The sequence below is a fragment of the Chiloscyllium plagiosum genome, chromosome 39 (genome assembly GCF_004010195.1).
Source record: "Chiloscyllium plagiosum isolate BGI_BamShark_2017 chromosome 39, ASM401019v2, whole genome shotgun sequence".
Taxonomy (NCBI): domain Eukaryota; kingdom Metazoa; phylum Chordata; class Chondrichthyes; order Orectolobiformes; family Hemiscylliidae; genus Chiloscyllium; species Chiloscyllium plagiosum.
Window position 1 is genome coordinate 9063975 of NC_057748.1, and position 14313 is coordinate 9078287.

The following is a 14313-nucleotide window of genomic DNA, read 5'->3' on the forward strand; positions in this document are numbered from 1 at the left end:
TCAACAAAGGCAGCAATTCAGATTTATAAATATTGCAGCTCCCCCACTTTTATCTTCGGATATCAATGCTCGCCCATCAGGTTATTTTTTTTTTAAATAATGCACCAGCAAGGTTGCAATGTTTAATTTTACAACTTGCGTTCGTTTATTCTTTCCCCCAATCCCCCCCCTAAAATGTTAACGGCGTAAAGTACACTTCCAAATGCAGCCTTTGAAAAGCGGGCGGGAGGGAAAGTGGGCTGGTTGGACTTTCACATTGCAAGCACAGAGATTGCAACGGGGCCTAGTCGTGGAGAAGGGCAAAAGAAATGTCTACATTCATTTTTTTCTTTGCAACAAAACACGCACACGAGAGGATGTGTGTGTGGAGGGAGGGGGTTGGAATCGTTGCATTTTCAACACGGGACGCTCACGGGAGGGGAAATGTGGAAGAGGGAAAGGCTGAGAGAGCAAAGCTGGGCCCCCGAGCTCTAATATCAATAACATCCCATTCTTTCCCGATCGCATTTCGCGTCAATTTCTCTGCTGGCTTTGATCAGTTTCCACTCGCTCTCTGGCGCGACATTGTATCGAACATTTGTTGCAATTCCCTCCGTTTCCCCCCCCCCCCCTTATTTAACTCTCTTCCAGCATGTATGATTTTTCTGGTTACATATTTAAAAAGGCCCTTAATTCGACTCTTTGTGCGTGTGTGTGTGTGTATACACTGCGTTTTACATTTAAAAGCAGGAAACGCTTTTGTATCGCTCGCTAACTTTGCTAAATTGTAGCCGATATTTGCAGCCGACGAGTTGCGAATGGAAGTGCAGCAGAGAGGAGTAACTCCCTCCGACTCCCTATAGAGGCTCAGATACACCGGCTTTATATTGGGGAGGGGGGTGGGAGAGAAGAAGGTGGGGGTGGAAATTAAACGGAGGCTTTTTTTTTTACCTGGCTTTCACTCCTGACGGTGATCTGTCGTAGCTCCATCCTTGCCCAGCACCTAGGGGATCTCCAAATCCAGAAGTGGGATAATTTCTATCCATTAAATTCAGTTTAAGTTGTTGTTTTTCTCGGCTCTTTTTAAATTGTTGGAACCCGGGTTTTTTTCTTGCAAGCCTTCGAGACAGTCCTGGATTGCACTTTCTGACTGATTGGATCTGATGCTGTTATATTTTTGGTGGAGTTGGTTTCTTAATCTGCTTTCAGTTCACAGGGGAGAAAAAACATGCAATGTGTGTGTATATTTTTATGTGTATATATAAAGACTTCTTGTAAAAGAGGACTCACGGTTCGGCCATCTTTCAGGCTCTCTCTCTCTCTCTCTGCCTGTCTCTGATCTCAATACCCAGAATACATTTCAGAGAGAAAGAGGGAGGAGGGGGGGGTGGGAGGATCATATAATCCTCAGAGCTCTCAAACCAGTAAAAGGGGACAGACAGACAGACACAAAAAAATTCAACCAGAACCTCACTGGGAAACACAGAGAGCAGAATGGGCACACAAATTTAAAATTCTTAGATGCGTGCATTCATGTCAAAAGTTGACAAAGAAACAAAAGAAAAATAGTCATTCAAATCAGAAGAGGGAAAAATGGGATTTGAAACCAAATCCAAAGGTTGTGCTTTTTAATAACCATTCTATCTGATCGTCCAGAAACGTTTACAAATTTCAAGCATTATAGAATGGAGACAGATTCTAATGTTAAAATACACAAAGTGCTCATTGTGTTCTGCTGTATTCAGTTTCTCAACCTGATGGCATGGGAGTACCTGGTGTCTGGCATCCATTATGTCAGGATCATTTTGACAGACTCATCTGTGAGGAGCAGAGGGAGCAGCACAGCAATGACCACCAGTCCCCCACCTGTCCTGTGGACAAGCAGGGCCTGTGTGAAATAGGTTTGCACATCTGACCCCCTTCCTCATTTCCATGTAGCATAACGACCTCACAGAACACTGAAGCAAATGATTAAGTAAAATGTTAAACACATTGTTGGGTCATAATCATAGAGCACAGAAACAGTCCCTTCGATCCAATTCATCCGTGCCGACCAAGTTTCCCAAACTAAACCAATCCCACCTGCTTGTGTTTGGCCTATATCCTTCTAAATCATTCCTAAACCCGCCCAAATATCTTTTAAATTTTGTAACTGTACTTGCATCTACTACTTCCTCTGGCAGTTCATCCCACATGAACCATACTTGTGTAAAAGTTGCACCTCAAGTTCATTTCAAATCTTCCTCCTCTCACATTAAAAATATGTCCCCTAGTTTTGAACTCACCCACCCTAGAGAAAAAAGCCTTTGCTATTCATTTTATCTATGCCCTTCATGATTTATAAATCTCTATAAAGTCACCTCTCAACTTCCTGTACACCAATGACAAAAGTCAGAGTCTATCTTTATAACTCGGTCCCTCCAGTCCCAGCAACATCCTGGTAAATGTTTTATGAACCCTCTCCAATTGAATAATATCCTTCCTATAGCAGGGTGACCAGAACTGTGTGGGGCTACATTTTTAGCTTTAGCTCTGGATTTGATCTGTGTGCTATACCTATCCTGAGAGTGTTTGTTAGAGACAGGGTCGAGAAAGCATTACTCTTAACCCAGTGTTAGATCTGGACAGTGTAGAGGTAGCTTCACTCTAAATCTAACCCCATGCCATGGCTGTCCTGGGAATGTTTGATGAGGACAGTGCAGAGGGAGCTTTAATTTCACTTGATAAGATTAGAGATAGCTTTACTCTGTGTCTAACCTAATATTATACCTGTCTTAACAGCATTTGATGGGGACAGTGTAGAAAACTTTAGTTTCAGTCTAACTTTAGTATAAAAGAGTAGAGAGAATACGCTGTATTTAATTCTGTGCTGTGTCTGACCTGGGAGTGTTTGACGGAGAGAACATTGAGGGACTTTTACTTTCTATCTAAAAGAGTAAAAGGAGGCTTTACTCTCTTCTTTAGACCATGTTATCCCTTCCTGGGAATGTTTGATGTGTACAGTGTCAGGAGAGTTTTACTTTCAGTTTAAAAAACTTTACTCTGTATCTAGCCCCATGCTGTACCTGCCCTGAAAGTGTTTGATGGCACAATATAGAGAGCTTCACTTTCAGCTCACAAGAGCAGAAGCTTTACTTTCAGATTAAAAGAGTAGACAAAGGTGTACTTACTTTCAGTTTAAAAGAGCAGAGGGAGTTTTATGCTGTATCTAACCCTACACTGTCCCTGTGCTGGAGGTGTTTGACTGGGGACAGTGTGGTAGCCTTTGTTGTGTTAGCTGGAGGATACACTGTAGTGAGATTGTGTGGGCTTGGGGAGGGGTGGGAAATGTCCAGTTCTGACTGTGCAGCCAGGAGTTTGCATATTCTCCCAGTATCTGGGTGGGTTTCCTCCAGTGACAGACATGTGACTTCAAGCTTACAGCAATGTAACTGATGTTTAACTGTCCTCAGCAATTGGGGAGAGGCAATAAATACCATAAACAAAGAAAATAAAAGCCTGGGTCACACTCTAGAATCATATAATCGCTACAGTGTGGAAGCAGGCCATTCAGCCCATTAGGCCCACATATCCAACCAGACCCACTCTATCCCTGTAAACTCCAGAGTTATCTCCCACAGTCTAAAGAAGGACTAGGTGAATTGACTATGCTAAACTGCCCAGAGCTGTGCAGGCTAGGTGGATTAGCCATAGGAAATGCATGGTTGCAGAGATCGTGTGGGTCTGGGTAGGAGGTTTCTCAGATACGTGGAACCGCTGGGCTGAATGGCTTGCTTCCACACTGCGATTGTATGATTCTATGAGTGTGACCCAGGCTTTGCTTTACTTCATTTATGGTATGTGGCTGTCACCAAGGTCACTAGTTATTGCCTCTCCCCGGTTACTGAGGACAGTTAAGTGTCAGTTACATTGCTGTAGGTCTGGAGTCACATATCAGCCGGATCCACCTTCCGAGAATGCCACTTGTGAATCAGATGATGTTGTTTTCCTCCCCACAAATGACAATGGTCATCATTAGACCAGCTTTTTACTGAATTCAAATTTTATCAGCGGTCATGATGAAATTTAAACCCACTTCCCCTGTGAATTAACCTGGTGACGTTACAATGGCACAGCCTCCCCTTGATGAACAGGTTGGGTAGTTCTTGACCCAACCGATCCTCCACCATGTATAATTTACATTCATAGATGTAGGTTTGCTTGCTGAGCTGGAAGGTTCATTTCCAGACATTTCATCACCATACTAGGTAACATCTTCAGCAGGTCTCCGGCTGAAGCACTGTTGATGATTACTGATAAAGCAGGAATCATCAACAGTGCTTTGCCCAGAGGCCCGCTGACCATGTTACCCAGTAGGGTGACGAAACATCTGGAGATGAACCTTCCAGCTTAGCAAGCAAACCTACATCCAGAACCTCAACCTGAGCTACAAATCTTCTCAAAACTTGCTAATTTACATTCATGTTATGGCCAGACCACAGAAGGTCTCAAAGTGTTTGTAATCAATGGATTTCCTTCCCCTCCTCAAGCGGGCGAGTGCAGTCTGTTTACACATAAACAGAAATTAATCAGTGACCAGGTAACTAATGGGACAATTGCTGGCCCATAACGAAAAGAACAGTCTTTGTTCTTCAAACAATATTAGAGCAGGTTTGGAAATCTGTCAAACATGACCTCCAGAAATGCAGCACTCCCTCAGTACCAAATAGAAAGCATTCCTTCATACTTTATGGCTCAAACTTCTGGTGTGGGGATTGAATCCATGCTTTTCTGAGTCAGGATGGCTACCAAACCCAGATGAAACCATTAACTGTATTTAATACCTAAGGCCACTCCAGACTGATGAGAGAAGAATAATTAAGAGTAACTGACAGACTGACTTGGGAAAACTGGGGATAATCTATGATGATCCATGCACTGGAAAAAAAAAGAGACTTTTTAAATTGAAATTTATTAAACAAAAGATGTGAAGTTAAAGCCATTTTATTACAGAGCTCTTACAGAACTGTATAAAGTATGTCAAATGCTAACATAATAACTAGCACAAGGTAAAGTGGTTCTGTTTTGTACTGAGACCTAGTTTGCAGAATAACCTTGCTCAAATTTTTGTTTTCATATTTCTGCAGACCCACTCAATTCCTTTCCATAGATAATTTCTAATCAACCTCAGGCCTGTCATTATACACCTCTGAGGCTTGAACCCAGGTCTGCTGGCTCAGAGGTCAGGACACTAACACTGCACCAGAAGATGTAATGGATAAGTTTAACTTATTTCACAGAAGGGAGATGCCCACAGTGTCAGCTGGAGTCCTGGTTCTATTGAATTGCCTTCAATGGACCATACATGTACCTGATTCAAAGGGCAGGTTTAATTAAAAATTGTCTGCCATCCTCATGTTGACTATTGCTGAGGTACGGTTTCAGGGAATTTAGGTAGATCCTGAGCAGTCAATCTCTGGCGTGGGCCAAGAACAAGAGTTTGGAGGCAACCACAACTTGATGTTGATGGATAGTGGTCAGAATACAAAAAGGTAACCGATTTTTACTCCTCCTAGCGTCCTTAAAATTAAACCAAGACTCGCGGAATAATCTTCCCTCATCCTAAAGCTAAGTCAAGCATGACATCCCAACGTGACTGAGATCAGCCAATTTGATACAGACTGGGTATGGAGCACAACAGCTATCTGCAGATCTCAGATCCCTGCAATTATCTGCTGGACAACATGCAATTCTCCCAATTCACTGGTTTACCCCCCAGCAATCAGGCCCATGTATAATAAAAGCAAAAAGATGCTAGAGATCTACCCAGGCATAGAAAATATTGGAGAAACCCAGCAGGTCTGGCAATGTCTTGGAGAGAGAAATAGAGTTAGAGTTAATGACATGACTCTTCTTCAGAGCCTTTGATTCTCTCCGCACAGATACTGCCAGACCTGCTGAGTTTCTCCAGCATTTTGTATGTTTGGATCAGGCACAGCCAGTCCCACAGTCTCCATGTGGAGGCAGCAGAACACCAGCTTTGAGAAGTCAAATTATTCTATGGTTGGCAAGCTTAGTCTCTGACAAATGCATTAGATAGGACAGCTTTCCAGGAGCAGATGAACTGGATACTGACAGAGGTAGAAATCATGATAGAAAGGTAAGGTCTTTATTGAAAAGCCTGCAATATCCCAAACAGATGGTGTTTTCTGGATTTTTCCCACCTTTTTACCAGTGTCAGTTTGTCTAAGGGAAGTTTGGGTTTCAAAGGATATCATATGATTGTAGGGGGAAAATGGAAGAGGGATTGAGCATCCAGTCACAAAGCTCTTTTTCCTGCTCCCCCATTTTCTATGCAATTGGGGGGAGAAGTCACTAATAGGTATGGTGGGTTAGTTTTTAAAAACACAGTCTTGCACTTATGGTCCAGAGGTCCTCACTGTAAGCCAGATGCTCTGGATTCAAGTCCCATTCGCAAACATGATGGCCAAGAAAGGCACGTTCTCAAGCTGGCCATTCAGGTTAAGTTGCACACTGCAAATCCCTCTATCGTACTCAGGTGAGAAGAGCAAGAGAGATTCCTGGTCAGGAATACGATGGAGAGAACAATGAAGCCTATCCCATCATATCCCATAGCTCCAGACTGTAATGTGCACAGACTGTGACACTATAACAACACTAGTTTTTGTACACCAGTCAATGAAGGTAAGCATGCAGGTACAGCAGGTAGTGAAGAAGGCTAATAGCATGCTGGCCTTCATAACAAGAGGGATTGAGTATAGAAGCAAAGAGGTTCTTCTGCAGCTGTACAGGGCCCTGGTGAGACCACATCTGGAGTATTGTGTGCAGTTCTGATCTCCAAATTTGAGGAAAGACATTCTGGCTATTGAGGGAGTGCAGCGTAGGTTCACGAGGTCAATTCCTGGAATGGCGGGACTACTTTACGCTGAAAGACTGGAACGACTGGTCTTTATACCTTTGAGTTTAGAAGACTGAGAGGGGATCTGATTGAGACATATAAGATTATTAAAGGATTGGACACTCTGGTGGCAGGAAACATGTTTCCGCTGATGGGTGAGTGCCGAACAGCTTAAAAATACGGGGTAGACCATTTAGGACAGAGATGAGGAGAAACTTCTTCACCCAGAGAGTGGTGGCTGTGTGGAATGCTCTGCTCCAGAGGGCAGTGGAGGCCCAGTCTCTGGATTCATTTATGAAAGAGTTGGATAGAGCTCTCAAGGCTAGTGGAATCAAGGGTTATGGAAATAAGGCAGGAACAGGATACTGATTAAGGATGATCAGCCATGATCATATTGAATGGTGGTGCAGGCTCAAAGAGCAGAATGGCCTACTCCTGCACCTATTGTCTATTGTCTATCCCTCACATTCTGGAAGCTGAACTCAGAATGGCATTATTTTTATTAATATTTTGTTTAAAAATGAGCCAAAAGTTTTACCTGGTGCTCCACATGAGCTGGTAGACTCACAGTGCCCCGAGAGGAGGCTGAAATAGGAATCAAGTACAACATGGGTCACTGAACCTTCAGTAAGAGGGCAGATTTTGAGACAAAAATGTGACATGAGTATGATCCACTTTGGAAATTACTTATCCAATTAAAAAAAAAGGAAGTCAGTCTGTTATAACAAAGTGTCGCCTTTCCCCTACTACCCAATGAAGCAAGCCAAGAGGACAATACAGAAACACGCACTGCCCTATTAAAATTGAGGACAGTAGTACAGTGCGCAGTCTTACAAATAACTTGCAGGATTTACTACAGTTTTGATAAGCTGTAGTGAGACCTCCCCCCTCAAACCCCACATCAGAATTAAACTCACCCTCTGTAGGCAGGAATGAAAACTACAGCTTGGGGGAAAAAAAACTCCTTTTACTCTAAAGATTATGTAACAAGCTATAATCATCCTCAATCCCACCTCCCTCACCTTATTTTGGGAATATTTCTGGAAAAGTGTCCACTCTGGTGCAATTTTTTCGCTTAGTCCATGTCCTCAGAACCCTTCCTGTACCTTCCTTTATTAAATCGATTAGCATGGGCAAGGTGCTGTTATTAAGTCAAGGCCTGGTTACCATGGAAACCCAAACATGAATACTAAGGCCCAGTCCTTCCACAATTTAGGTTCAGAAATCATACCATTTCTTCCCCACCCCCATTCGTAATTTATTAGGTTGGATACAGGAATGACTGGTTTTTCCCTTACAATAGTTCCCAATTCTGGGATTAATTCCAAGTCAGGCTGTGTTGAAGTGGGGGTTAGTCCAGAAAAGTGTTAATCACTTGTTTTCTGTAAACATTCAGGTTATTCTCTTTAAGAGTCTAACAGTCTTGAATTAATTTGCATTTTGTTTGCAGTGACAGATTTCATTAAAACTGAGTGGGCTTGCTCAGTGATCAATGCATGTATATTAGGATCAGAGGTTGTCAACAGCGCAAAAGTTAGCCTTTTCTTCTGCCACCACCTACCCTCTTTGCCCCTTTTTTCCCTCTGAGTGGAAATAAATAATTTTCCATATTCACTGAACACTTTTATCATTAAGAGTTTTGGCAATGGCAGGGGGAGAAATAATATTTTACTCTTTAGCCAAAGGTCCAACGTAGGCCCAATTACAGTCAGTAACACCAGCCTATCCCACATTCTACCTTCACATCCACAAGTATGTGCTTCCCACAACTTTGGAAGACTTTTTTGTTCCCTCCACTACTGTCTGGCTTAAGGCTGCTGAGGGGTGTTTTGGCAACCCTACAATCATTTAACTTCTGCTTGGCGACATCTTCACAGATCCAGGCAGTTCTCACCCAAGAAGTCCCTGGTTCAGGCTTTACTTGAGGGCCATGAGTCTAAACAGAGACCTGTGGTACATATAGCATCTCACAGGGTCATATCCTGCTCCCCACCCCCAGCTCAGTCATTGACACTCACCTAACCTTAAATAGAGGGCCCACTCATTTTTGTTTTCTTGATGGGTATCACTACATTGTATCTGAGGAGAGTTTATAAGACTAGTTCCTATTGGCAGTGTCAATACAAAGAAACATTGTTTCAAATGCAGTGAAATCACTGATGATTCTCATATCAGATGGAGGTCCATTCTCTCTCCTTCCGTCCTCACCACTTGACAATAAAGGTATGTGACTACCCCTCCTCCAAAAACTAATCCCCATCCTAAGGTGACACCATTGTGACAGCATGTCCCTTGGAAGGAAGGGCTCAGGTGCAGACAGAAAGTCTCCACTTTGTCCTAGTGCCGTACTAACTCGGAGTTCAGTACCCACTACCGACCCCTGCACCGTTCCTGACCCCTCCCTTCTCAAACCAGTATTGTGGAACTCCGTAGGGATGGCATTCATGTACAGGTCAAAGCAAAAGACAGCATGGTGCAGCATAGTGCCAACTCAAACCTATGGTAGGAAGGCTAAAGTGGGCAAATGGTCTGTACTCAGCTAGGTGCAAAATTGGTCATATTTCTCTGGTGACCTCCACAGTCCAGTGACCTGCATCAACCTGACCAAATACATGTTCCCAATTCTACCCCCTACACACCTCCTGGTCTTGATATTAGTATCTAAGGGGAGTGGTCAGGAAAGGCAAGCCAGTGGGGCCTGAGCTCGGTTTAAAGCTGTACATGGTTTGGGAGTGTGTTTGGTTGAGGACAGTGGGGTGTTCACAGGCCTATGTTGATGGTCAAGCTGTGAAGGTGGATAGACAGGAGAGAAAATGGGCCTCGGATCTTACTGACTGTTCTTGAAGTGTAGTCACTGTGATGTAGTGAAAGCAAACAGCCAACTTGCGCACAGCAAGCTCCCAAAACAGCAGTATGATAAATGGCCAGATCGTCTAGTGTTTTTGTCTGTATTGACCTTAGTAGAGGGACAAGTATTGGCCAGGACATCAGAAAGACTTCCCAACTTCTCTTGCTAATAACGCAAAGGGAGCTTTTACAGTCTGTGAGGGAATGTAAGCACCAAATAGGAGCCAGAGTAGGCTTCCAAGAGGACAACTTGTAGTGCAGTGGGTTGCACCTCTGCCTGTTAACTCAGATGCTCCAGGTTCAAGTCTCAGTCCAGGATCAACAATCAAGGAAGGTGTGTTCATAATGTGACCAAACAGATTAAGTATCAATCTGTAAATCCTTTCAAAAACTGCCAAAGGCAAGTGGTAATGGCAGGAGAGATTTCTGGGTTAGCTCTTTGATGAAAAGAATACTGGAGCCTCCACTATCACTCTCTATAGCTCTGGGCTACAACGTATAGGTAATAAGCACATGTGGCTGCAGCAACTCCGAGTGAGCTTAATACACTACTGCCTGGGACATACAGAAAAGCACTTTGTCACAGTGGTTACTCACTATAGGACAAAAGTTAAATTCTGCTAAAAAGGCAGACATGTTGTTGAAACTTGTCATCTTGCGCTTATCAGGACAAATACAAGAACGCCAAAGTTGGCATGATCACAACAATTTACACTGCAGGAGAAAATAGTGCCGGCTGATTGGCAAATCAATTCTCGTTGGTTGAGGCTTTGCCATGGAGAAAGCAACAGGGAATTTATAGGCTTCCCATACTCCCAGGAAATTCAAAACAAAATTATGGAAGTCTTGGACAATTTCCTTTCTTTACAGAGAACATGCAAGTGAAGGCATGTTCCAGCTATCAAATGTGAATAAGCTACATTCTGAGCTTGATGGGTGACCTTAAATTGGTGGTTAGTGCAGCCATTAGCACACTTGGGACTGCTTAGCAATTGCTGCCCAAATGCAGAATTATTTCAAACAGTAAACGTTTGTGGTTTGTTTTATTTTGCTTCTCTTTTCAGCAAGAGCCACAATAGATCGGGGTCAATGTCAAAATCATTATCAGGTGGAGGGCTTCATCAGGATTAACTGGCATGTCCCTCCAGGCTTTTGGAAACAGGTGACGCATAGGAAACTGAAGTCTGGAGTCAAGTAAACCATTCAGTTGCCAGAGGAATTGGACAGTCCAAAGAGAAATCCTGTTCTTGGTTACAAAAGAGGGAGAGAGAAAAAAAAAAGTCCCTTGTTACCCATATTCTGCCCCTTGGTTCCCTAAGGTGATGCTCCCTCCGGAGGATGAGGGCAGAGGGTACAACCCTTGGTCCCTAAAGGCAAATTGCTCGTTCACACAATGCCACCTGAAATGGGGCTTTGCCTTCAAACACTCCATTTCCCCAGCACACACAAAACCTGGCAATGCAAATCACTGGTTAGCAATCAGGATTGAAAATAGTGCCCGATTCCATTGCGCATCCACACCCTCTCCCAGTAATGGGCTGGGTGGGAGTGGTGGAGGGAAGTAAAAAGAAAGAGAGAAGAGGTCAGAGGTACCGAGTCCAATTGCAGCTGCTGTCCTGCTACTCAGATTGAAAGGAGACTCCAAGGGATGCAATTTCAAGTGAAGTCGAAGCAAATCAGACCTCCAGCTGTGCTTCCATCTGAACTGCACCTCAGACCCAGCCATGGGTTACCCAGAGAAATATTTCAACAGCACTCGCGAAGTCCAGTGTTCAGTTCTGGAGCAACAAATTATTTACAAAGTTTTAAAGAAGGAGAAGAGACGAGCTACAACTTAAAAGGCGCCTGGAGAAACCGATCGACTTGTTGGCTCATGAAGATTAGTTGGAGGAATGCGATGCCAGGTGCCCGAGAGGGTGGATTTTGTTTGGTAAAATCATTATCTTCATTTATGATTATGATGATCCTCAAAATACTGTCCAGCAGCTCGTTCCTTCCCTTCTCCATGTCTCAAAACTCGACTCAAGTTCAAACTGCAAGGTGGCACAGTGCTGAGTTTCAGCTTGGTCGCTGCTCACGTGTAGCTCCACTGCACAGAGAGAGAAAGAGCGAGAGCAGACAGATTAATAGGTGGACACCTTCGCTTCTTGTACACTCATTCTTTGTCTCCCTGCTCCCAGGGAGGGTCGGCACACACCCGAAATCCATCCTGACAAATGCTGACATCCTACAAGGAATGCCTCCCATCAGGGAGCTTTTATGATATATGGGGCACTCCCATAGGTCCTGATCCTAAATTTGAAAAATAAAGTTACACAAGATTTGCATTTATATAGCATTTTTCATAACCACCAGCCACCTCGGAACATTTTACAGCTGACAAAGTGTGCTATGTATTGTGGGAAATGTGGCAACCAATGTGCACACAGCATGATCCTACCAACCGTCACGAGGCAGTAGCTAGGTAACCTGATCACGGGAGTATTTGATGTAGAAGCGGGCAGCACGGTGGCTCAGTGGTTAGCTCTGTTGCCTCACAGCACCAGGGACCCAGGTTCAATTCAACCTTCAGACGACTGCGTGGAGTTTGCATATTCTCCCTGTGACTGCCCGGGTTTCTTCTGGGTGCTCGGGTTTTCTCCCACAATCCAAAGATATGCAGGTTAGGTGGTATAGGCCATACTAAACTGCCCAAAGTACGCAGGGTTCCAGGGATAGGGTTGGGGTTGGGTCTGAGCGGGATGCTGTTTAAGAGGGTTGGTGCAGACTCTATGGACTAAATAGCCTCTTTCCACAATGAGGGGATTCTAAGAGGAGGCCATTCGGCCCAGCACCATGTTGGTGGAGATATATCAATTGGCGTGCAGCAGGGTACACTCCAGCTTCAAAATTAGTGTTGTGTTTCACCAAAGCATGGCACTATGACAGTGCAGCACTCCCATTGGATTAGGTCAGACTTCACCTTTGTGCTCAAGCCTCGGAGTGGATTTGAACCAGGAAACTTGTCGCTTAGAGTTCCACCAACTGAGCCAAGGACAGAAACTCAAATAAAGGAGTCAGGCACCCCAACACAATACTGATCGTAGTGACAGAGAATGTGTTTGTATCAGCATTAGTGGGAATGAATAAATAACCCAGCTCCCCACAATAACCTAAAGGGAAAAAAGGACCGGGAAAATCAAGTAATGAGTTTGGGGCAAATTTTTAACTCCCGTGAACACACCTTTAATTCCCCACTAGCACTGAGCAGTTTGTTCTGGGAATTTGCCTCTTTGACTTTGGGACAAAACAAAATTTTCATGCAAAGTGAGACATTTTCGAACTAGAAAACAAAGAGTAAATATACAGACCCTGCATATGGTGGGGGAGGGGCATCATAATGTCCTGATCTTGTCAATGCCTCCTCATACGAGGGAAGCCCAGGGGCGTTCGCCTCCAGATTGGTCAAGGGCAGCTCTTCACTCGGCTCAGCAGCTGGATGGTTGGCTGGGTTGGGGATTCGTCCACGATACTCGGGTGGTCTGGAAGAAAATTAAACACATTAGAAACAAGGATGGAAGAGAAACCGTTGCACGTCCATGGAGACTCTCGCTCCCCCCACCTGCAAACTCACACCATGCCACAACTTTCTCTCCTGAAAGAGGCCTGGGTGGGAGAGGTACAAAGACATCAGGCAAGTTAACAAGAGCAGCCACTCTGCCTCCAAATGGGTGACAGCAGACTGTTCATCTGTGGTGGGATTCGCAACTCTCTCTAGTTCCTTATTGCAACGGACTTGTCTGCATTCTATAACAAGAGCTGCTAGATGATGAAGATCTGATGAAGAGTTATCTAGACTCAAAACATTAGTTTGCTCTCTCTCTCCACGGAGGCTGCCCAACCCACTTTGATATCCAACTACAAGGCCTGACCTGTGCCCTTGGGGGCAATGGGTTCAACTCCCACCACAAAATAAAATTTAATTAGTAAACCTGGAACAGGAAACTCCATTCAGTAATGGTGACAGTGAATATAATTTTTTTAAAAAACTCATTTGGTTCATTAATGCCCTTTAGGGAAGTTACTATGAAATCTGCTTTCCTTGCCCTTGCAAACAATAGTTTCCAAATCACAACAACACACTGTGTAAAATTCCTCTCTTCTTGTCAAGTTCTTGATCTTAAATCCGGGTCCTCTTGTTATTGATCATTCTACTGGAGGAAACTGGTCCATTGGAACCACTTGATTAAATCTCTTCCTGGACTTCTCAACAGGAAGGAAAGCAATCACAGCTTCTCCAGTCTGTCGCATTTCTTTTTTTAATTGTCCCTTCTAATTTTTGGGATGTAAACAAGGCTGGCATTCATTGCTCACCATCTGGCTACCCTTGAAGAGGACAGTGAGACATCTTCTGGAAATGCTGCCATTTGTGTGTTGTAGTCTGTGGTGCTGTTGGGTGGACCATTACAGAGTGCGGACTCTGTGCTGAGTTGTCCAGATTCCAATGTGCTCGGTGCCCATGTCCTTCTGGAGATGTGGGCCCAGCGATTTGGGACTATTGAACCCCAGCTGTTTACCACAACTTGGTTCCATCAATCTGTGGCCTATTC

At 44.0% G+C, this 14313-nt stretch overlaps 2 protein-coding genes across 6 annotated transcripts in view; both read right to left on the minus strand.

Annotated features, from left to right (window-relative positions):
- Positions 1 to 1318, minus strand: part of LOC122542016 (proline-rich protein 12-like) — an 81024-nt gene extending 79706 nt beyond the window's left edge. The window contains exon 1 of the mRNA XM_043679308.1: positions 931 to 1318. Coding sequence (XP_043535243.1) covers positions 931 to 1025 — 95 coding nt within the window. The 5' untranslated portion in view covers positions 1026 to 1318. The remainder of the gene's footprint in view (positions 1 to 930) is intronic.
- A 5943-nt stretch (positions 1319 to 7261) lies between these two features.
- The window catches only part of prrg2 (proline rich Gla (G-carboxyglutamic acid) 2), a 39881-nt gene continuing 32829 nt past the window's right edge, over positions 7262 to 14313 (minus strand). For all 5 annotated transcript variants that reach the window (XM_043679679.1, XM_043679681.1, XM_043679678.1 and 2 more), the window contains 2 exons: positions 13075 to 13245; positions 7262 to 11813 (listed from right to left, as the gene is read on the minus strand). In XM_043679679.1, coding sequence (XP_043535614.1) covers positions 11783 to 11813; positions 13075 to 13245 — 202 coding nt within the window. In that variant the 3' untranslated portion in view covers positions 7262 to 11782. The remainder of the gene's footprint in view (positions 11814 to 13074; positions 13246 to 14313) is intronic.